This window comes from Dipodomys spectabilis, unplaced genomic scaffold, assembly GCF_019054845.1.
Source record: "Dipodomys spectabilis isolate Male_0828 unplaced genomic scaffold, ASM1905484v1 ptg000297l, whole genome shotgun sequence".
NCBI lineage: Eukaryota > Metazoa > Chordata > Mammalia > Rodentia > Heteromyidae > Dipodomys > Dipodomys spectabilis.
This window is the reverse complement of record NW_024870974.1, coordinates 18147382-18170297: the sequence shown is the minus strand read 5'-3', so window position 1 is coordinate 18170297 and position 22916 is coordinate 18147382. Positions and strand designations below refer to the sequence as shown.

At 40.2% G+C, this 22916-nt stretch overlaps 1 protein-coding gene across 1 annotated transcript; it reads left to right on the top strand.

Moving 5' to 3' along the window:
- The first annotated feature begins 3419 nt into the window (after positions 1 to 3419).
- Positions 3420 to 19279, top strand: Tmem184c (transmembrane protein 184C). The gene is made up of 10 exons (XM_042701609.1): positions 3420 to 3544; positions 8289 to 8419; positions 8515 to 8551; positions 10013 to 10218; positions 12451 to 12525; positions 14130 to 14223; positions 16100 to 16212; positions 17567 to 17666; positions 18129 to 18300; positions 18532 to 19279. Exons 1-10 carry the CDS (start codon positions 3422 to 3424, stop codon positions 18795 to 18797), a joined length of 1317 nt encoding a protein of 438 aa, XP_042557543.1. The 5' UTR covers positions 3420 to 3421; the 3' UTR covers positions 18798 to 19279.
- The last annotated feature ends 3637 nt before the right edge of the window (positions 19280 to 22916 follow it).

The window sequence follows — 22916 nt, the reverse complement described above, 5'->3', positions numbered from 1 at the left end:
ATAAAAACCACATTGACATATAGAGGTGACAAATATCTAGTATATTTAGCTTAACCTGTTGTAGACTTGGGGGAGGGGTGGAGGAATTAGAAGTAAATCAGTCATGGTGTACGTAGAGTAGTGCAGGAACTTCCAAGTGAGCAAAAATATTATGACCTGGACCACTTTTATATTCTCCCCTAAGCATTTGGTGCCTAGATCACTTTCCCTTCCACTGAGAGGGAGGAAAAAAATGGAAATATTATAATTAAGCACACTGTAAAGGGCTAGTCAGATCTCTCCTGTGTCCTTTTACTCTTTGAAACTAAAACACAACTCATGAGTAGCACCATGTGAGAGTCTGAAGCCAGTATGTTCCTTAAGAAAAGGAAAATCTCAGGCTTTTTTTCCCCTAGGTTAAGAGTACGCTATAGGGAGAGAAAAAAATCATCCCTATAGAGAGGAGATCCTTTCAAATTAGATATTGGCTTTCCTCTGTGCACATGACTATGACCTTGGCTGTAAAACTCAAATGGCTAGGGAGTGAAAAGCCTGGAAGCTGGAATCAGCTTGTCCAATTATGTGACTGGCACATGGGTCCTAATCTTGCTGTGTCCACTAGAGTACCTTCAAGAGGCCTTTATGTGTCCTGGGCCTTCTCACAGCACTCTAGCCTGTGACAGTGGGAATGAGTGTTCCAGTAAACAAGGGGTAGCAGCCTGGCCTTTTATGACTCATATCAAACATCACATACAGTAACTACAGCTACCTTAACCATATGCAATGGAACAAATTAATCACACAAGTTCATACAGACTTAAGGAAAGGAAACACAGATTTCCTTTGGAAAAAGTACCAAATAACTTGAAGGTGGGTTTTAAACCACCATGAATTTACAGGGATGGGCTACAACCAAAGGGTTAAAATCACTACAATCCCTCCAAGTATTACTGTCATCATTTTTTTTTTTTTTTAAAAAGGATGGACAACTTCCAAATAAAGCACAATACTTAAGAGCAAATAAATTCAAAGGAAAAACTCACTCTCTGATGCTTTGCAGAAGGCTCACCAAAGATAAATCCCAGCTGACAAAACTGGTGTGAAAAAATCACTTATGCATCTGAATTTATGGTCTCCTCATTCCCTAGCTCTTTTGTAACAGTTCTAGAACTTTAGCTTCCTCTAAAGAACTCTCATTCTAGCCCATATGTAAGCAATGAGTTATGACACAATGAGAATGCTATGAGAAGGGCTTCAAGAAAGGTTTCACAAGTAGGTAGAAACGGTATGCCCATGTGAAAAAGAAAAACTGGGGAGATTATTAGAGGCAGTATGAATACAGCTCATCCAAGGACGTCTATATTGTGTACTAGAAAGTAAATAGTTATACTTGTAGAGTGAGGATTACTTTTCTCTTCTTTATTCTTTTATTTTCTAAAGTTTACCTATAGATACATCAATTTAATGATCAAGATGAAAGTTATTTCAATTTTGAAAGTTAATTATGAAGACCAAAAAAAAGGCCTATTTCCTCCTTGAAAAAGGAGTTTGTATTGAAAAGAGCTTTGGTTATAAAAGAGATATAAAAAAGTAGCAAATAAGACTGTAGAAATCAAAGCCCAGACTTTTACTTCATCAGATACACAAAGAATAGACACATTCCCTCAGTGTCTCTGTGAAGCTCCCTTACCAAGTGTACACAAATAGTGAAAGACTTCTTACTGATATGTATATTAAGCAGAAATTCCCAGGGTGGCAGGTGCTGACAGATCAAATACTTAAATGTCAGTGAATCAAAGAAACAAAGGTTAGAGACCAGCTCCACTGTTTACTAGCTCCATGATCTTGGGCAAATGACTCAACCACTTAAACATTTCCACTTTTTTTTTTTTTTTCCAGTCCTGGGGCTTGAACTCAGGGCCTGGGCACTGTCCCTTAGCTTTTTTGTTCAAGGCTAGCACTCTACCACTGGAGACTCAGGGCCAACTTCTGGCTCTTTTCTGTGTAGGTGGTACTGGGGAATGGAACCCAGGGCTTCATGCATGCTAGGCAAGCACTCTACCACAAAGTCACATTGCAAGCCCCATTTTCATTCCTTAAAATAAAAAGCTACTTCTCCCTCAGAAATGTTTACACAGATCAACTGATATTGTAGCTTAAGAATGGTACAGTGCCTGTTTCCAGAAAACGACAATAATTATATAGGGCACATTCACATATCCAACAGAAATAGCACTTTGCGCTATTGACTTATGGGGGTTTTAAGATTCTAATTGCCACTTGTACATAACGCTAAAAGCTTTGAGTGCCTAAAATACAATGCCAACCTTTTGAATCTTAAATGAAGGAGACTTTTTAGTACAAGTGCCAAATGTAGACATCCCGTATTTGTGGTTGCTTCAAAAATTAAGCTATTTTTAGAATGACTCTTCTGCAAAATTCAGAGCTAACTACACAGCTCCCTCCTCCGGTCTCTGGACTCCCGAAACTGAACTAAACAAAACTCTCCCTTTACCCTATCTTCATTCCAGAACCTTCGCTCTGAGGAAACTGGCCCTCCTCTCTTCAGCTCTACAGTAAAGGCCCCTTACCAAGACTCTCTGTTGGCTGGAATAAGGTGAGAAAGGTGTCTGGGGTGGGTGTTCTTCAAATATTCTCAACTCCTACACCTTCCAGAGAGTGTGACTAAATCGCCCTCTACGGCTCTCCGCAGCTCCTTTTCCCGCTCAACCGGGTACGCAACTCTAGGGCCACGCCCCCCGGAAGGGACCAATCAGAAACAGAAGCGAGCCGGATGGGGCGGCCTCAGTTTGACGTTGACAACCAATCATCAGCCTCAGGCAGCAGGGGCGGAAGCGGAAGCGATTCCCGCAGCCCCGGTTTGGCCTGGAGTTCCGCCGTGGGGGCATGTCCCGCGCGAGCCAGTGAGGGAACCCTGGGGCCCCGTTTCACCGGCAGAGCTGGGCGGCCCGACGCCTGCGAGCGCAGGAGGGAAGGCGTTCAGGGCCCCGAGAGAAGAGCGAGCAGGCCGGTAGCCGCGGGGCAGAGCCGCCGGGGGCAGGGTCTCTAGAAGGCCGGTCCCTGAGGGCGCCGCGTCCCGGAGGCCATGGTGCCGGCCGGGCTGAGCGCGATCCCCAGGTGAAGGCTGCGGCCCCGCCCGGAGCCTCCAGCGAGGTCGAGCCGGGTAGCTGCGGGGTGGAGGAGAGAGGATGCAGCCCGCCCTGCTCCCTGGCAGCAAGACCCCGGGCGTCTGCGGTTGCGGCCACACCGGGCCCCGCGCCGGCCCAGGAGGCAGCTCCGGCGGTTGGTGAAGTCACCCGCCCAGCCGCTCTTTCTCCGAAGTACGCGAGTGGACTGCCCCGTCGGAGAATAAGGCTCCTGGCCGGCACCACCTCCCTCCAGCCCTTTGTCCTCGCTGCTCAGAGCCGATCTATGCGAAAACATGCCTTGCACGTGCACCTGGAGGAACTGGAGACAGTGGATTCGACCTCTAGCTGTGGTCATCTACCTGGTGTCCATAGTCGTGGCAGTTCCCCTGTGCGTGTGGGAATTACAGAAACTGGAGGTAAGAGGGACCTGCGCCGTCCGCCTTACCCTTCTTTTCTTCCATCTACGGTTGGGAAAAACAAACAGACTCCCATCTCGACCCTGGATTCCCCTCAAACTTGGTATCTGAAAACCACCTCGTGGTTTGGTATCTGAAAACCATGCCCAGTGTTTAGATATAAACTTGATTTATTGTTTGCCATCCTTCAAGTAATGCTACAGGTGAAGGTGAGCAGGGTGGAGGAAATACTTTAGAACTATCTGTTTAGCAGATTAGTGTGTCAAGAGGCCGGGATCCGAGGATCACAGCTCGATGCCACCTGGGGCAGGAAAATACATGAGACTCATCTCCAAATTAATCACCAAAAAGCTGGATGGAAGTCGAGCTGTGGCTTGAGCTAGCCTTGAGTACAAACGCCCAGAGACAGCGGCCAGGCTGAGTTCAAGCCCCAGGACTGGCATGCACCAGTGTACGCGCGCCACACGCACACGCACTACTGTGAAATGTAGCCATCCATCAATTACCTCAAAGGAATAAGTAACTCTATTCCTGTTATCTGATCTGGATGTTCAGATACTGGACAACTAGATAAATAAACTACCTTGAAAACCATGTATTGAATTTCATTAGGTTTTAACCACCTTAGGATACTAATAGATTTGACTTTATTTCTGCTTTTGAAATTAATCTCTTATCCAAAACCAGGCTTTGCAAAAATTACCCTGTGTATTTTTTATATACCCAAATCCAGGTTTTGCAAAAAGTACCCAGTGTATTTTTTTGTATGTCATATTCTTATTGTGACATCAATAAAGCACTTCATGCTGGAAACCCCAAGGTAAATACTTACCTAACATACACATACTCTGGAAAAATGTACAGTGAAGCATAAATTATAATAGTTAATATCAGAAGAACTTTTATGGAGACACTTATTTTAGAAGAGCAAATACAAGACCTCAGTTACTTTAAATCTCTTATGAGGGAAATGAATTTTATACACTTGCTGTATCTAGACATTTGTGTTCTATGTTCACTAAATTGTCTTTTTTTTTTACATTCCCTGCTGACATAGTCCATACAGTCACTCCTAAATGTGGCATATTAACCTGCTATTAAATCTTGTTTCTTTGCTATTTAGGTATTTGTATTTGTCTGCAAAAATGTAGGGGTAACATCTTATTTTCTTAACTGACATTAATTAAACAGATACATATTTCAATACATTGGATTTTCTTACTTTGAAGTATCCTTTCGAAGTATAGTATAGAAACTTAGTTTTTGTTTTTCCCCCCCAGAAACAGTTTTGCTGTGTAGCCTAAATAATTGGCTTATTTATTCATTTATTTACTTGCTTGTAGGGTTTGAACTCCTCTACTCAACCTTCCTCATTTTATAGATAAGAAAACTGAGGCAGATAATAAGTGGCTAAAAGTGGCATTGTACTTTATAGCCAAAATCATTGCATCATCCATGTCCAGCAAAGTGAAAAATGAGCCTTCTTACTACTATTGTTTTTAAAGTTTCAGTGGCATTATTTCATTGGAAAAGTAATACCTTTTCTTGTGCAGTAATAGCTGAGAATTAGACTCTTCAACGCCGTATATGTATATGCTTGAACATTAGGTGTACTTTGATTTATTTCAGGGACATTTTGGATGAAAAATACACGTACTTTCAACCATAGGTCACACTTGAGAAGTCAGATACTAAGGTAGTAGAAAAGAGGAGGATCCTATAGCTCATAAACTATTGTCTATAGTGGGACAAATTCTCAAACATTGGAGTAGCAATGGCTACTCATCTTTACTACTGAAACAGTTTTCCTCACACTTTTTCTTGGAATGTGTGTTCTTGAAAATCAAGTATGCTAGATGCTATCATGATGACATTGCTGTTAGAAAGTTCACCATGCCTCATTCTTACTATCCACAGAGTTCTTCTTAAGTTGGTTGTCTTTCTCTTGGGAAAGTTAGTCCCAGAAGCATTCTCCATTTGTCTTTACTCTGTTTTAAAATTTTAGACAAGAGAGCATTAAGTGGTTTTGTTCTTTCTTCTCTTTTCCTGTTACCTTAGGAAAAAAACTACTTATCTCTTCATTCTCTAAGCCAAATAAACAAACAAAAATAATTTTTTGGCTGACCAATCTAAGAATAATGCTGAAGATAGCTCTGTATTATGCAAGGTAAAAATACTTTGGTACAGGATTTCTAAAATTTGCCATGACTATACTGTAATGACTCATTTTACTAGTCATTTGTTTTATGATTGATTGTAGCAGACTTTCTTCCTTATAGCACTGTATAGATGTTTGACTGTCGTTAGTCATAACCACATCATCCTTTAGTTCTACTAGCAAGTTCTACCTTTTAGACTGATAGTCATAAAACAAATGTGAACATGAAAACTACTAGGTAGTACTATTCTTAATGATCACCTCACTAGAACTCTAAAATATGCTTGTGCTATTATCTTTTTAGGTCATTGAAACATTGAATACTTTTATTTGGTGCCAGTGTTGGAGCTTGAACTCAGGACCTAGGCACTGCTCCTGAGCTTTTTTGCTCAAGGCTAGCACCCTATAGCTCCACTTCCAGCTTTTTGGTGGTTAATTGGAGAGAGGTGTTTCATGGGCTTTTTAATCTTGGCTCCTAGTGGAGGGAAAAATCCTGTTCAAAACAGTGAAAACTTAACATTGTGGACTTTGGTTCTATCTTAATTATGCAGTCTTTTATTAATTATGCAGTTATAATAATTGCACAAAACCCCCTCATAACAAAAATAAATGCCTGCTTTTTCCTTTAAAGAAAAACTCCTAGACAATTCATTGTCTAGGAGTGAATTGTCTAGGAGTGCCCAAAGAGGACAGAGGTTCAAATAAGAAAGTGTTCTGCGCCCGGCGCTGGTGGCTCATGCCTGTAATCCCAGCTACTCAGGAGACTGAGATCTGAGGATCGCGGTTCAAAGCCAGCCCGGGCAGGAGAGACCGTGAGACTCCTATCTCCAATAAACCACCAGAAAACCGGAAGTGGCACTGTAGCTCAAGTGGTAGAGCGCTCGCCTTGAGCTGAAAAGCTGAGGGACAGCGCCCAGGCCCAGAGTTCAAGCCCCACGACCAGCAAAAAAAAAAAAGTGTTCTGCTTCATGACTAGATGATTTCAACATATTTTTAGAGCTTGAGCTTCTAGAAAATAAAACATTGATCAGGTAATTACCTAACAAATATTTTTCAAATTATAATGCCCTGAGTTGATACTGTTGTATATAAGAAGAATATTATATATTAACAGTTTGTTTGAATGGCATTCTTGCAATGGTCATCAACTGGGAGGGGTAATACATGTAAAGAATTTAGCCAGGTTAGGGTGGGTCAATATACTATGTGTACATGTGTGAAGATGGAACAGTGAAGCTTGAGTTTGGTTTGGGAACTGGAAAATGGGATAAGGGAAAGTGAGGAAGGTGAGTCTGATTCAAGTACGTTTTACAATACATTGATGTGTCAGAGTGAAACTTGTACAACTAATTGTAAATAGTGTAAAAAAAAATTTAGCAGAGAATATGAAGCAAATAGCCAACTACCAGGAGATACTATTGTCTTCATACCTGTAAGAATTTACTTTTCTTTTTTGCCAGTCTTGGGGCTTGATCTCAGCGCCTGGTCACTGTATGCTCAAGGCTAGCTAACACTCTACCACATGAGCCACACCACCACTTCCAGCCTTTTCTGAGTAGTTTATTGGAAATAAGAATCTCATGGACTTTTTCTGCCCGGGCTGGCTTCAGAATTCAGACTTCAATCCGCAGATCTCAGCCTCCTGAATAGCTAGGATTACTGAAGTATTTATCAATAAAAGTTTGAAGAAAATGTTGGTAGATCAACTTTTTATGCATAGATACAAGGAAATACTGCATAAAAGTAAACAATAAGCCTAAAAATATTTCTAGACTTTATTCACAGAAACTTTTATATTATCTTCAAACTAAATCAAATATAAAGCCACAGAGTATGGGGGGGAGTGATCATGTTTTTATATTCTTAATGCTTAAAAAGCTGATATAGAGCCAGGCTCTGGGTGGCTCATGCTTGTAATCCTAGCTACTCAGGATTGATATCTGAGGATCTCAGTTTGAAGCCAGCTTGGGCAGGAAAGTTCATTAGACTCTTAATCCTCAGTTAACTATTAGAAAACTGGAAATGGACCTATGGCTCTAGTGTTAAAGTGCTAGCCTTGAGAGGAAAAAAAAATGTTAAAGGACAATGCACAGGTCCTGAGTTCAAGCCCCAGGACAAGCATAAAACCAAACCAAAAGCTGGACAACAGTGGTTCATGTCTGTAATCCTGACTGCTTAGGAAGCTGAGACCTAACAGATGACAGTCTAAAACCAGCTCAGGCAGAAGAGCCCACAAGACTTTGTTTGCAAAATAATCAGAAAAAAAGGCCACGCTGGAGGTGTGGTTTAGGTGGTAGAGTCCCAACCTTGGCCAAGTTTGAGGTGCCCAACATCCAACCTCTAGTACTGGAAAAAAAAGGGGGGCAGGATGGGAAGGAGGAATTACAAATGGCTCAGTGAGGCAAAAATGCTTAATCTATTGAGGAAAGATGTTGCCCTCCTTCCAAAAAAAATACAAAGAAGCTGTTTTGTCTTGAAGATGAAATAGCTACTTACCAATATTGAAGCTATTGAGCCTAAAAGTATTTTTGAGCAGTTTAGTTTCAATATTAGAATGAATGCTAATGTGTTCTTCTGTTTCTTAAGGTTGGAATACACACCAAGGCGTGGTTTATTGCTGGCATCTTTCTGCTGTTGACTATACCCATATCCCTTTGGGTGATACTGCAACATTTAGTGCATTACACACAACCTGAGCTACAAAAACCAATAATAAGGTCAATCTTAATATGTCTTCATTCTACTAATGTTGGCTTCGCCTATTTCATAAGTTATTAAATAAAAATGCTTTTTTGTTTTGTTTTCCAAATAGGATTCTTTGGATGGTACCCATATACAGTTTGGATAGTGTAAGTATGTTTCTTTTATTTCATTAACTAAGAACTTGTTTGACAGTATTATACTGTACTTAAAAAATGCTTAAGGTAGTAAAAGTACATATTCACAGGGATCAGATTAATAAAAGTGAAAATGTCCACTTGTAGATAATTTGTGTGTGTGTGTGTGTGTGTGTATACTTTTTTTTTTTTTTTTTTTTTTGTCGGTCGTGGGGCTTGAACTCTGGGCCTGGGCGTTGTCCCTCAGCTCTTCAGCTCAAGGCGAGCGCTCTACCACTTGAGCTACAGCACCACTTCTGGTTTTCTGATGGTTTATTGGAGATAGGATTCTCACGGTCTCTCCTGCCCGGGCTGGCTTTGAACCGCGATCCTCAGATCTCAGCCTCCTGAGTAGCTAGGATTGCAGGCGTGAGCCACCAGCGCCTGGCTCTATATACGTACTTTTTATTTTTATTTTTTTTGTCGGTCGTGGGGCCTGGGCGCTGTCCCTGAGCTCTTCAGATAAAGCTAGCACTCTACCACTTGAGCCACAGCACCACTCTCGGCTTTTTCTGCTTATGTGGTAAGGAGGAATCAAACCAAGGGCCTCATGCATGCAAGGCAAGCACTCTACCCCTGAGCCACCTTCCCAGCCCCTATTCTTTTTATTTTTGCATAAGCTTTTTTTTTTGTTGGTCATGAGGCTTGAACTCAGAGCCTTGGCACTGCCCCTGCACTCTTCAGCTCAAGGCAAGCACTCTACCACTTGAGCCACAGAGCTACTTCAGTTGTTTGTTTGTTTTCCTGATGGTTAATTGGAGATAGTGTCATACACTTTCCTGGCCTCTGCAGCATTTTCTGTGATCATATTAAGAAAAATTTCAGGATTGCGAAACTCAAGTAATTAAACTTTTCTCCTCATGTTCACTATTTATCCCAATGCCCACCCTTTTTTTTTTCATCTAAAAATATTTACTACTTTTAAAAGTTCATTTCACTGGGCTCCAGTGGCTCACGCCTGTAATCCTAGCTACTGGGAGGCTGAGATCTGAGGATCATGGTTCAAATCCAGCCCAGACAGGAAAGTCCATGAGACTCTTATCTCTAGTAATCCACCAGAAAACTGGAAGTGGTCTTGTGGCTCAAGTGGTAGAGCATTAGCCTTGAGCTAAAGAGCTGAGGGACAGTGCCCAGGCCCAGAGTTCAAGCCCCATGACTGACCAAAAAAAAAGGTTTCTTTCACAAGACTGAGGATAAAATAGCTCCACAGTACACTGCATTCAGATTCCCAGAAACACACACACTCACACTCACACTCCCTCTCTATTTTTCTGTCCCGCCCCCCCCCCATCTCCAAACTATCCAGTAGCTGTCATAATGATAAGTTTTGAAGAGTTTAATGTATGTATCAAGATCCCAGGTTTAAACATTAGTTTAAGGCAATGAATTGTGTGGAATCTAAGCTTTAACTTTTTAACACATGTTTTTCCACAGTGGATAGCTTTGAAATATCCCAGCATTGCAATATATGTGGATACTTGCAGAGAATGCTATGAAGCCTATGTCATTTACAACTTCATGGGATTCCTTACCAATTATCTAACTAACCGATATCCTAATCTGGTATTAATCCTTGAAGCCAAAGATCAACAGAAACATTTCCCTCCTTTATGTTGCTGTCCACCATGGCCTATGGGAGAGTAAGTATGTTTGATTTTACTCCAATTTTTGCAGTCAAGGGCTGGGAAGGTGGCTTAGTGGTACAGTACTTGCCTAGCAGGCATGAAGCCCTGGGTTTGATTCCTCAGTACCACATACACAGAAAAAGCTGGAAGTGGTGCTATGGCTCAAGTGGTAGAGCATTAGCCTGAGTAAAAGAAGCTCAGGGACAGCGCCCAGGCCCTGAGTTCAAGCCTCAGGACTGGAGGGAAAAAAATAACAATTTTTGCAGTCAACTCTCTATAAGGCAAGATTTTTAAGTACTTTGAGCAGTACATAAAGAAGCCCTAACTAGTTTAGATTGTCATCAGATTTGGAAGCTAACAAAATACAACTTGTAATGTACATATTAAGTCAACATCCTTTTCCAATTAGGGACCAAAGTCTATAGATCTTATGGAAGGTCACACAGCAAGTTTAAAAAGACTTGAGGAAAGGGGCTGGGAAGGTAGCTCAGTGGTAGAGTGCTTGCCTTGCATGCATGAGGCCCAGGGTTCGATTTCTCTTTACCACATAAGCAGAAAAAGCCGGAAGTGGCGCTGTGGCTCAAGTGGTAGAGCACTAGCCTTGAGCTAAAGAGCAGAGGGACAGTGCCCAGGCCTAGTTCAGGGCCCAGGACTGACAAAAAGACCAAAAAAAAAAAAAAAAAGATTTAAGGAAGAAGTCAGGCACTGGTGGCTCACTCCTGTATAATCCTAGCTACTCATAAGGCTGAGATTGAAAATTGTGGTTCAACTCCAGCCTGGACAGGAAATATGAGAGTCTTATTTCCAGTTGAGCTGTGGCTCAAGTAGTAGAGTGTTAGCCTTGAGCAGAAGCAGCTCAGGGACAGTGCCCAAGCCCTGAGTTCAAGCTCCAGAAAGTATAGTTAACAATTGTCAAATGACAGACATTTTTTTTGGGGGGTGGGGGGGGAGGTCCAGTTATAGGCCTGAACTCTGGGCCTGGGTGCTGTCCCTCAGCTCTTCACCTTAAGGCTAATGCTCTACCACTTGAGCCACAGTGCCACTTCCAGCTTTTCTTTTTTCTGCTTATGTGGTGCTGAGGAATCAAACCGAGGGCCTCATGCATGCAAGGCAAGCGCTCTACCACTGAGCCTCCTTCCCAGCCAATGATAGGCGTTTTTGTAATGATATGCAAAGGACTGGCAGCTTTTAGGAATTAGACAAAGTAGACTTTTTTTTTTGTTTTTTGAGGGGGAGGGGGTCCATGGAGCTTGAACTCAGGGCCTGGGTGGGCACTGTCCCTGAGTTTGCTTAAGGCTAGCACTCTACCCTTTCAGTGCCACTTCTAGTTTTTTGTTGTTTAATTGGAGATAAGAGCCACTGCTTTGAGCCTTCAGTGGCTCGGAGAAGACCTACTTGCCTCTGGGTACCCTGGAAACATGGAGCCTCTCCCTTCAAGGGCATACCCTCTGACCTAACTTCACCTCCACTAGGCCTCACTTTCCAAATGTTGCACCATGATCCTAGGCTTTTGGAGGACATTTTATTGGGTTTTTTTTTTTTTTTTTTTTGGGTCCGGTCGTGGGGCCTGAACTCTGGGCCTGGGCTCTGTCCCTTAGCTCTTCAGCTCAAGGCCAGCACTCTACCACTTGAGCCACAACGCCACTTCCGGCTTTTTTCTTTTTGCTTTTGTGGTGCTGAGGAATCGAACCCAGGGCCTCATGCATGAAAGGCAAGCGCTCTACCACTGAGCCACCTTCCCAGCCCATTGGAGGACATTTCAAACCTAAAGCAGGAACTCTTCTGGAACTTGAGGGTGATCTTTCAGAAGATAGAGTTGTCCAATAATTTCAGAAATGATAAAAATAATAATTGCAGAAATGGTGTTTAGATCACTTCTTTGTTTTCTCTACTGCCATCTAATGGATGACTAAACTTAAGGAATTAAATATGAATTTTTTTTACTTTTTGGGGGGAGGGTCTGGTCGTGGGGCCTGAACTCTGGGCCTGGGCACTGTCCCTCAGCTCTTCAGCTCAAGGCTAGCGCTCTACCACTTGAGCCACAGCGCCACTTCCGGCTTTTTTCTTATTGCTTATGTGGTGCTGAGGAGTCGAACCCAGGGCCTCATGCATGCAAGGCAAGTGCTCTACCACTGAGCCACCTTCCTAGCCCTTAAATATGAATTTGTTGTCATTCATTTAAATAATATTAATTTGGCAGGCTTAAAGATGAGGAACTGAAATACTAAGACCTCTTTGTCTTTGCAGAGTATTGCTGTTCAGGTGCAAACTGGGTGTGCTGCAGTACACAGTTGTCCGACCCTTTACCACCATTGTTGCTTTGTGAGTATAAATCTTAATGTGACTATTTTTTTAATACTTAAATAGGGCTTAGCTGAGTTAAAGTGAATGTGTGAGTTTACTTGTTCAAAGTATAAGTCCAACCTTCCATAAAAACCTATATAAAAGGTCTTCTCTACTAAGAAAGACCATGACCATTTTAGAGGCAAGGAATCACTACAGCCTCTCTCAAGCATATTATAAAGCACTGTGGGGATGGTGAAATTCTTTTTCAAATGTTAATACAGCTTTACAAAAAATATTGCATGTTAGTTGAGCTGCTTTTGTTTCATTTTTGTCGGTCATGGAGCTTGAGCTCAGGGCCTAGGCACTGTCCCTGAGCTTTTTTACTCAAGGCTAGTTACATGAAGCCACCAGTTTTCTGGTGGTTAACTGGAGATAAGAGTTTCATGGACTTTCTTGCGCAGGCTGGCTTTGACCTGAGATCCTCAATTATCAGCCTCCTGAGTAGCTAACATTATAGGCATTTAAGGCAGAAAGGGGTATCTTAAGCTACCTGGAAATCTATTAATTTATTCAGGTAGATTGTATGTTTAACCTGCTGGTAGTACAATTTATTCAAGGGGATTTGGATCTTCATAGTATTTTCTCCAAAATAATATAGGGGAGAAAATGTGCTATAGTTTATGTATATATTTATATATACATAATATATACATAATATATATACATAATATATACATAATATATATTTATTTATGTATATATTATACATAATATATACATAATATATATTTATGTATATATTTTATGTATGTATTTGTATATATTTATGTATAGTATTATACATAAATGCATATATTTGACAATGAGATTTCAAATTAAGCAGCATAGGTTTTTAAAAGTAATTTTTTCTTAGATCACTTGGTCTTTCCTTCAAATTAGTTTTTAAGAACTAATTTTAAGAACATTTCAGAAAACTTAATTTTTGGGCTAACGCTAGCCAAATTCATATGATTCGTTACAGGATCATTCAAATAAAATGAGGATTTCATTGTATTACATAATTTGTTTAGTATGTTTTAATCATTTTCCCTATCTCTCCCTACTCCCACCTCAGCCCTCCCTTGTAATCTTTCTTGCAACTGCTTAAAAATGGGTTTCTTAGGACCTTTATGTATGTTTATACAGTGCACTTTGATCATGTCCTGCCCAACTCATTCCCCTTCCCACTAGTTCTCCCACCCAGTCCTTCTTTAGCTTTTTCTAGATTTTTCATACGAAAGCACGTATTTTGACATCTACCCTACCTATCCAACTAACTGCCTACCTGCCTGCGCCTACCTACCCACCTACTTTGGCTATGTTGGTTCTAGAGTTTAACTCAATAGGCAGATACTATACCATATGAGCCACACCCCCAGCCTTTTTGCCATATGTTTTTAGTTAGATTCTAATGCTTTTTTGCCTTGCGATGGTCTTGGACCAGAATCTTCCTACCTCTACCTTCTAACTAGTAGTTGTACCTAACCAGGTAAATTCCACCATACCAATTCCAACTTGCGAATTTAAGTAATACTGTCACTGTATTTAAAAATGTGTCATTTGGTTAATAATAAAGTTGCCTTATTTTTACCATTTTTTAGGATTTGTGAACTGGTCGGTATATATGATGAAGGGAACTTTAGCTTTTCAAATGCTTGGACTTACTTGGTTATAATAAATAATATGTCACAACTGGTAAGTAAAACTTCATTTTTCTTTTCCTGTTCTTGAAACAGTCTAACATACAACACACACCCAAGCTGGCCTAAAATTGCAATCATCTGGATCTTCTTTCAGGTGCTAGGATTACATGTAGCAAATCATTTTTCTTTAATGTACTTAGCTTCTATAAGCCTAAAAATTTTTGGTACAGTTTCTTCTTGGACTAAAATATTGTAAGTTTTGCAAAGTAATTAAAAAACTAATAGCTTTATAAAATATAAAGATATAATAATACCTTTTGTTAATTACTTGGTGACTTACACATGACCTGTTGATCATGTTTGTTACTCATGGAATAGCAGTGTGGGTGCTTTAAATATAAGCACAATACTCTAATAAGGAAAATGCACAATAGGAATATTTAGTAAAAGAAAATGGCTGATTGGTATACAACAGTTTGGAGTTTAAATGAGAGAATACAGTTTTCTGTTCTCTAATTCTAAAGGAAAATAAAGAAGTTTTAAATGATAATGTTCTAAAAAATGAAATGATCTAAAGATACACAGTTGGATTGTGTGAGCCTAAAAAGTATGCATATTATTAAAATCTTTGGTTAATGCTTTTAATAGAATAATTCAAATGCAGTGGCATACATGTGCAGTATTGAAGCTTTATAATATTAAATGGCTATGTATCTAAATGTTTGTCTTCTTTGTGACCAGTGTAATTCCTGTTTTGGGAATGTCTTCTAAGGAATGGACAGAAATATTTTTGTCATGAATGTGAAGCTTATTATAATAGAAAGGGGCTGAGAACAATTCAAGGCTGATAGGGTTTGGTTGACCATAATAGGCAGTCATTAAAATAATTATTGAGTCAGGCACCAGTAGCTCATGCCTGCAATCCTAGCTACTGAGAAGGAGATCTGAAAGATCGAGGTTCAAGGCCAGCCTAACAAGAAAAGTATATGAGACTCTATTTCCCATTAGCCAGCAAAATGTAGGACTAGACATATGGCTCAAGTCATAGAACAACTGCTGTGCTCAAAAAATCATATGAAGAGTGATGCTGTGTTGTCCCGTACAGACATAAATACTAATAGTCCTATGTAATGTATAGAAAAGGTAGGTAAACTGAACTTGAAAAAGACAGCCGGGCGCTGGTGGCTCACGCCTGTAATCCTAGCTACTCAGGAGGCTGAGATCTGAGGATCCCGGTTCAAAGCCAGCCCGGGCAGGAGAGACCGGGAGACTCCTATCTCCAATAAACCACCAGAAAACCGGAAGTGGCGCTGTAGCTCAAGTGGTAGAGCGCTCGCCTTGAGCTGAAGAGCTGAGGGACAGCGCCCAGGCCCAGAGTTCAAGCCCCACGACCTACAAAACAAAAAAAAAAAAAGACAATGGCTGAGACAATTTAAATTTAGTTCATGGTGGTATTTAAGAGCCAGTGTATCACTGGCAGTATAGTTCACGGGCAGAGTGCTTACCTAGTAAGCACCAGGCCCTGGAGCTCAGTGACTGACATAAATGGAAGTGAAGATAATTGGATCAACCATAATGAAAAAAGGAACATATGACTTTCAAACATAAATTACCACTAACTGTATGAGGGCTTAGCATATTACCTAGTCTTTCTTATATAATATTGTAAGTATAATATGAAACATTAAGTACAGCTTTAGTAATATTGTGACTTTGAAATCTGAAAGTACAAGGTATCAGAGAAACTATTTTCCATCAGGGCAGTATGCTAATCCAGCCTCTGAGTCTTTAAAATACATGTTTGTGCTTTATTTTACAACTCAGTTACAATAATTTTGTAACAGGTCTCTGATTTATAACCTTTATTCCTATTGCTATATTTATTTATTCTTACCAGAGGTAAGTTTAAATATTAATTTTGTCTCTAGTTTGCCATGTATTGTCTCCTGCTGTTTTATAAAGTACTGAAAGAAGAGCTCAGTCCTATCCAACCTGTTGGCAAATTTCTTTGTGTAAAGCTGGTGGTTTTTGTTTCTTTTTGGTAAGTGTTGCTTGCTGTTCAATAGTCTCATTCTAAATGGCAATATGATTGTTAAGGAAGAGTCTTTTAATAACATCAATCTAGGTGGTCAAAATGTCTCTACTTAAAATGTTTATCAGATGGTCACTGTAGTATTCATATAAACAAAGTATCTCAATACTAAGGAACTTTTACAAATACGATTCTGTCATATAAGAGACTACAACACTGTTTAGAAGATGATATATAGAATATTTAATGATGTGAGGAAATGTTCACCAAGAAAAATTTAAAATACAAGGGTAGGAGTAGAAATGTAGCTCAGGTAGAACACTTGCTATTAAGAGACCCTGGGTTTGACTCAACGGACAGCAGCAAGGGAAAAGGGGAGGGGAGAGGCGAGGAGGAAAAGAGGAGAGAGGGAAACGAAGTTTAGAGAAGGATCAGTAGGAGGTCCTAGACACAAGTGCAGAAATTAAATATAAAAAGATGAAAAGAAAATCCATGATGCTCCACCAGAAAAAAAAGAACATTTCTGTACAAGTAAGTCATAGTTTGTCAGTAAACCAGAGAATTCTTACTTAAGAATTTATGAAAGTTCATCTTCATTATTTGCTGTTGCAATTAATGTTGGGGAATGTTGTCCTAGTTTTAAGCGTTCAGTTATGATTCCATTTTAGGAGTCAGACCCTTTCATAGTTTGTCTCTAGCTACAACACTTCATACAAGACTGATTTCAAAATTACTTTTTAGGGGCTGGGAATGTGGCTTAATGGTAGAGTTCTTGCCTAGCATGCATGAAGCCCTGGGTTTGATTCCTCAGCACCACATAAACAGAAAAAGCCAGAAGTGGTGCTTTAACTCAACTGGTAGAGTGCTAGCCTTGAGCATAGAGAGGTTCAAGGACAGTGGCCAGGCCCTGAGTTCAAGCTCCACGACAGGCAAAAAAATATATACCTATTACTTTTTTAAAATGTCTGAATAATGTATGTATAAAAAAACATACAGACAGGTGCCTGCCTTTGTTATTTTAAATGCCTTGTTTATGAAGTTAGGCATTGTGTATGCATAGGAAGGACTTAAAATTCAATTGCTTATGTACTTTCAAAACATATAAATATATAAAGACTATATATTTGTTCCCCAAGTGCTAACCTGTTAATGCATAGTCATAATGTATAATTCATCTTATGAAACTACAATAGAAGAATTAACTTGTAAAGTAATACAGGTTCTCTGTATAGATGCAATTTGTTCAGGAAGATGCTATAAAGTCAGGGTGGTGGTAATTAAGTTTTTTAATGGCATATTTTTAAAACAACTGCTCATTTTATGCTTGATGTAGATTTGGCGTTTACCTTTTCCTAACATATAGGCAAGCAGTAGTTATTGCTTTGTTGGTAAAAGTTGGCGTTATTTCTGAAAAGCATACATGGGAATGGCAAACTGTAGAAGCTGTGGCCACAGGACTCCAGGTAAGTACTGCTGTCTCAAAATTTCACCAAATGGTTTTCTCTTAAGGGTTTTCACATGTTACTTCCACTAAAGCTAGGGCTACAGCTGTCATTCTATCTTCACCCAGTAATGATGACAGCAGGGCCCTAGAGAAATTGGCCATAATTACAGAATTTTAACAGTATCAGGAATAGAATCTGAATTCTTGTTTTCCTTAATCCATGTTTCTTTCTGATTTTTCCCCTTTAGCCCTTAGATTATGGATTAAGAACACAATGTGTTAAGAAATACTTGATTTCATTAATATAAAATATTTTAATTTTGAAGTAAAGCTAAATATTGAAAATAGAAAAGCCAATATAATGTTAGGCGAAAGCTATTAATACTTAAGTACCTTTGGAAAATACTTGAGGAAAAATGGCAATTTGAGAAACTAGATTTAACCCCAATGACAACTGACATTTTTGCTGCTGTTGTTGTAGGACTTCATTATCTGTATTGAAATGTTCCTCGCTGCTATTGCTCATCACTACACATTCTCCTATAAACCATATGTCCAAGAAGCAGAGGAGGGCTCGTGCTTTGATTCCTTTCTTGCCATGTGGGATGTTTCAGACATCAGAGACGATATTTCTGAGCAAGTAAGGCATGTTGGTAAGTTCCACTTAATTCTTCCAAAATACACAGGTTATTACAGGTCTCCTACTAGAGCAGTTCACTCATTTTAAGACAGTGGGATAGTTTAAAGCACAGTACCCATGGTACACTCTCAGGTTTGGGAAGAATGTGGGGCAGGGGGAGCTTACATTGAAATTTAAGTTTATAAAGGTGAAATGACTTTTAGCTAATGTGGAAATATGTGGAAATGTTTATATTATTTTAAAGGACGGACAGTCAGGGGACATCCTAGGAAAAAATTCTTTCCTGAAGACCAAGATCAAAATGAACATACAAGTTTGTTATCATCATCATCACAAGATGCAATTTCTGTTGCCTCTTCTGTGCCACCTTCACCCATGGGTCACTACCAAGGGTTTGGACACACTGTGACTCCCCAGACGACACCTACTACAGCTAACATAGCTGATGAAATACTTAGTGACACTACAGAAGGGAATATAGAGCCTTCAAATAAATCCATGGACTCTTGAACAATGAAGAAGCAAACTACTACTACCATGTGATTTTGCTGCCTGGTATCCTATGGCTCAGGATTTTGTGCTTGAGACAGGCCAAAAATGATGGGAAAATATCAACACAAAGATAGGTGAAAGCCAGGTACAACGATTGGATTTCTGTATGTATGTGTTTTGTATATCACAATAATCAGTCTAAATTTCCTAGACTTAGACTTGATTTCCTAATATTAGAGTATCACATACTCAAACCATAGAAAATGACTACAGCTGAATGTTCCTGGCATTACATTACTTTATCAAGAAGATGGACAAAGAAAAAACAAACTGCAATTCGACTACTGCTGCATGAATATAATGCTCTGGACAGAAGGCATAATTCAGAAATTAGTGGAACCTAATCATAATCATGTGCCATATAAGCTTACCTAACAATTATTTCTCTACTTCTCAATTGAATGTCTTTCAACAAATAAAAATTTATCATTTTTCTGCAACTTTTATGTCTCTCATTCTGCAAATGTATGCTTGATAATTTTTTTTTTTTTTGTCAGTTGTGGGCGTGAACTCAGGGCCTGGGTGCTGTCCCTGAGCTTTTTTGCTCAAGGCTAGCGCTCTACCACTTTAAGCCCCAGCACCATTTCCTGTTTTCTAGAAGTTAATTGCAGGTAAGAGTCTCATGAAGCCTGGCTCCAGTGGCTCACGTCTGTAATCCTAGCTACTCAGAAGGCTGAGGATCACTGTTCAAAATCAGCCTGGGCAGAAAAGTCCATGAGATTCTTACCTCTAATAAACCACTAGAAAACTGGAAGTGGTGCTGTGGCCCAAGAGGTAGAGCACTTGCCTTGAGCTGAAGAGCACAGGGATAGTGCCCAAGCCCAGAGTTCAAGCCCCATGACCAACAAAAAAAAAAAGTCTCATGACTTTCCTGCCCAGCTGGCTTTGGACTGCCATCTTCAAATCTCAGCCTCCTGAGCAGCTAGGAATATAGTATAGGCATGAGCCACTGGTGGCCAGGCTTACAAAAATATCTTGATTAGGGCACAACAAAAAAGTTCTTTAAAAAACCAAAAGCATGTTTTACCATAGTGCTACTAAAAGTGGCAGCAAAGTTGGGTATGGTAGGACATACTTGTAATCCCAAATATTCAGGAGGCACAGACTGAAGATAATGATTCAAGGCCAACGTGGGGTTTAGTGAGACGCCACTCTCAACCAACAAACTGGGCATGGTGGCACTTGTGATTTCCAGCTACTTAGGAAGCTATGGGTGGACTATGGTCTAAGGCTAGTCCAGAGCAAAAACTTGAGACCTACCTAAGTGATACCTAAAGTCAAAAAGGACTAGGGTATGCCTCAAGTTGGTGGAACACTGTCTAGCAACTATGAGCTCTCAATTTCATGTTCCCCAGTACCACCAAAAAGATAAGTTGTGGTTAAATGGTCTTATTCATTGAAGACATAATGTATTATTACGTTTTGTTTTTGTCGGTCGTGGGACCTGAACTCTGGGCCTGGATGCTGTCCCTCAGCTCTTCAGTTCAAGGCTAGCACTCTTACCACATGAGCCACAGCACCATTTCCAGCTTTTTTCTGCTTATGTGGTGCTGAGGAATTGAACCCAGGGCCTCAGGCATGCAAGGCAAGCCCTCTACCACTGAGCCACCTTGCCAGCCCCAGACATAAATGTATTATTTAGGAGAATTTTAATTATAATTGGAGTACTTACAGGGTTATGTTTAATAATTTAGTATAAAAGAGAAATGCTATGTATGGCATCTAGAAAATAGCAAGGATCAGTTGTTTCTCAAAACCTCTGAATGGGTCCCCAGTGGCTCATGCCTGTAATTCTAACTTCAAGACTGAGAATTGGAAGATCTCAGTTCAAGGTCAACTTGGGAAGAAAAGTTCACAAGACCCATACCCATACCTGAGCAAAGCAATACATAACTATCAACCCAAGGTATGTGGAAAGCCGAGGCTAGCCCACAAACACAGTGAAACACTAGATGGAAAAAGTTATGATGCATCATCCCAGCAACAACGGGAACCCTAGAATTGTTGGATCATGGTCAAGACAAATACTCAGGCAGAAATTGAGACCTATCTCAAAATAATTAGTGAGCTGAGCACTGGTGACTCACACCTATAATCCTAGCTTACTCAGGAGGCTGAAAAATGAGGATTGCAGCTCAAAGTCAAGGCTGGGCAGAAAAGGCTGCTAGACTTATTTCTAATTAACTACCTAAAAACCACAAGTGGAGCTGTGGCTCAAAGTGGCAGAGCACTTGAGTAAAAAAGTTCAGACCCAGTTTTAGCGTGCGCTCATGCACACGCACATACATGCATACATACATGCATACACATACACACACACACACACACACGCCAGAAGATAACAAATGTTGGATGTTGGCAAGGGTGTAGAGAAATGGAACTTTTGTTTTTGTTTTTTTTTTTTGGGTCCGGTTGTGGGGCCTGAACTCTGGGCCTGAGCGCTGTCCCTCAGCTCTTCAGCTCAAGGCTAGTGCTCTACCACTTGAGCCACAGCACCACTTCCGGCTTTTTTTTCTTTTTGCTTATGTGGTGCTGAGGAATCGAACCCAGGGCCTCAGGCATGCAAGGCAAGCGCTCTACCACTGAGCCAACTTCCCAGCCCAGAGAAATGGAACTTTTGAAATGCAGGTGAGAATGTAGATTGTATGGTCATTGTGGAAAACACTAAATTGGGCGGGTCCAGGGAAGCAGGACCACAAGAGGATCTAAGGAAATTAAAATTAAAACAAGATAACCTAGACTTATCTTTGGGGCATATGTCCAAGACATCTGCACTCCCATGCTCATTAATCCAAACATCCACAATATCCAACATTTCACATATCCACTTGTCTGATAAATGTGTAACGAAACTCATTTATCTAGACAATGAAATATTTTCAGCCTTTAGAAAGGGTGATCTTGCCACCTAGCAACTCAAGTATGCAAAGTCCAAGAAGAAAATATGTGAAAGAAGACAGTGATAGGGATGGAATGGGGAGATGTAGGTCACAGGACACAAAGCTAAATGAGGATTTATATGTTCAGTATGAGGACAATAAGAAAATTTTATGTGGCAGTCATATTGAGATTGGAGCTGGTATCCTGTACTTCAGTATACTTCAGTATTAACAACCCTTTTACTATACCATAACATGTTACAGATCTTTATTACACACAGTGGATTTTTTTAAATGCTGGTTTGTTTAATAACAGAAATAATGAAACCAGGCAATTCAGAGCAAAGCAGTAGCTTTTTGGAATACTTAAAAAGAACATAAAGGGGGCTGGGAAGGTGGTTCAGTGGTAGAGTGCTTCTCTGGCATCCATGAAGCCCTGGGTTTGATTCCTCAGTACCACATAAACAGAAAAAATTGGAAGTGACACTGTCTCAAGTGGTAAAGTGCTAGCCTCAAGCAAAACAACCTCAGACAGTACTCAGGCCTTGAATTCAAGCCCCAGGACTGGCCAAAAAAAGGAACACAAGAGTTGCTGGGCACTGGTAATCATGCCCCAGTACTAATACAAATAAAACACACAAAGTATCAAAGTGATCTTCCTATTAATTTCCACGTTCCACAAGTCTATAAAATATAGGATAATTTTATTTCTTACTGTACATTCAAATCAAAACTTTGGAAAGAACCGGCTTAGCATTAAACCATTTTATTTATATCAGCTTTTAAATGGTTCTTTTCTTAAGTCAGTCAGGAAATAATGCCTCCTGCAGCTGACTTTCTCACTCCTTTACTCTTCTATACAGTGAGTATGTAGAATAAACTTGGTATTTAAAAACCTTGTGTCTTCAGTAAACATTTCAAATTTTCCTTACTATTACAGTAAGGCTCTGAAAATGTGTGTATGTGCGCGCGCGTGCACATGCTGGTCCTGGGACTTGAATGCAGGGCCTGGATGATGTTCCTGAGTTGCTCAAAGCTAATAATCTACCACTTGAGCAAGAGCTCCACATCCAGCTGTTTTGGTGCTTAACTGAAGAGTTTCATGGACTTTCCTGCTGAAACTGGCTTCAAACGTTGATCCTTAGATCTCAGCCTCCTGAGTGGCTAGAATTAAAGGCATGTGCCACCAGCACCCATT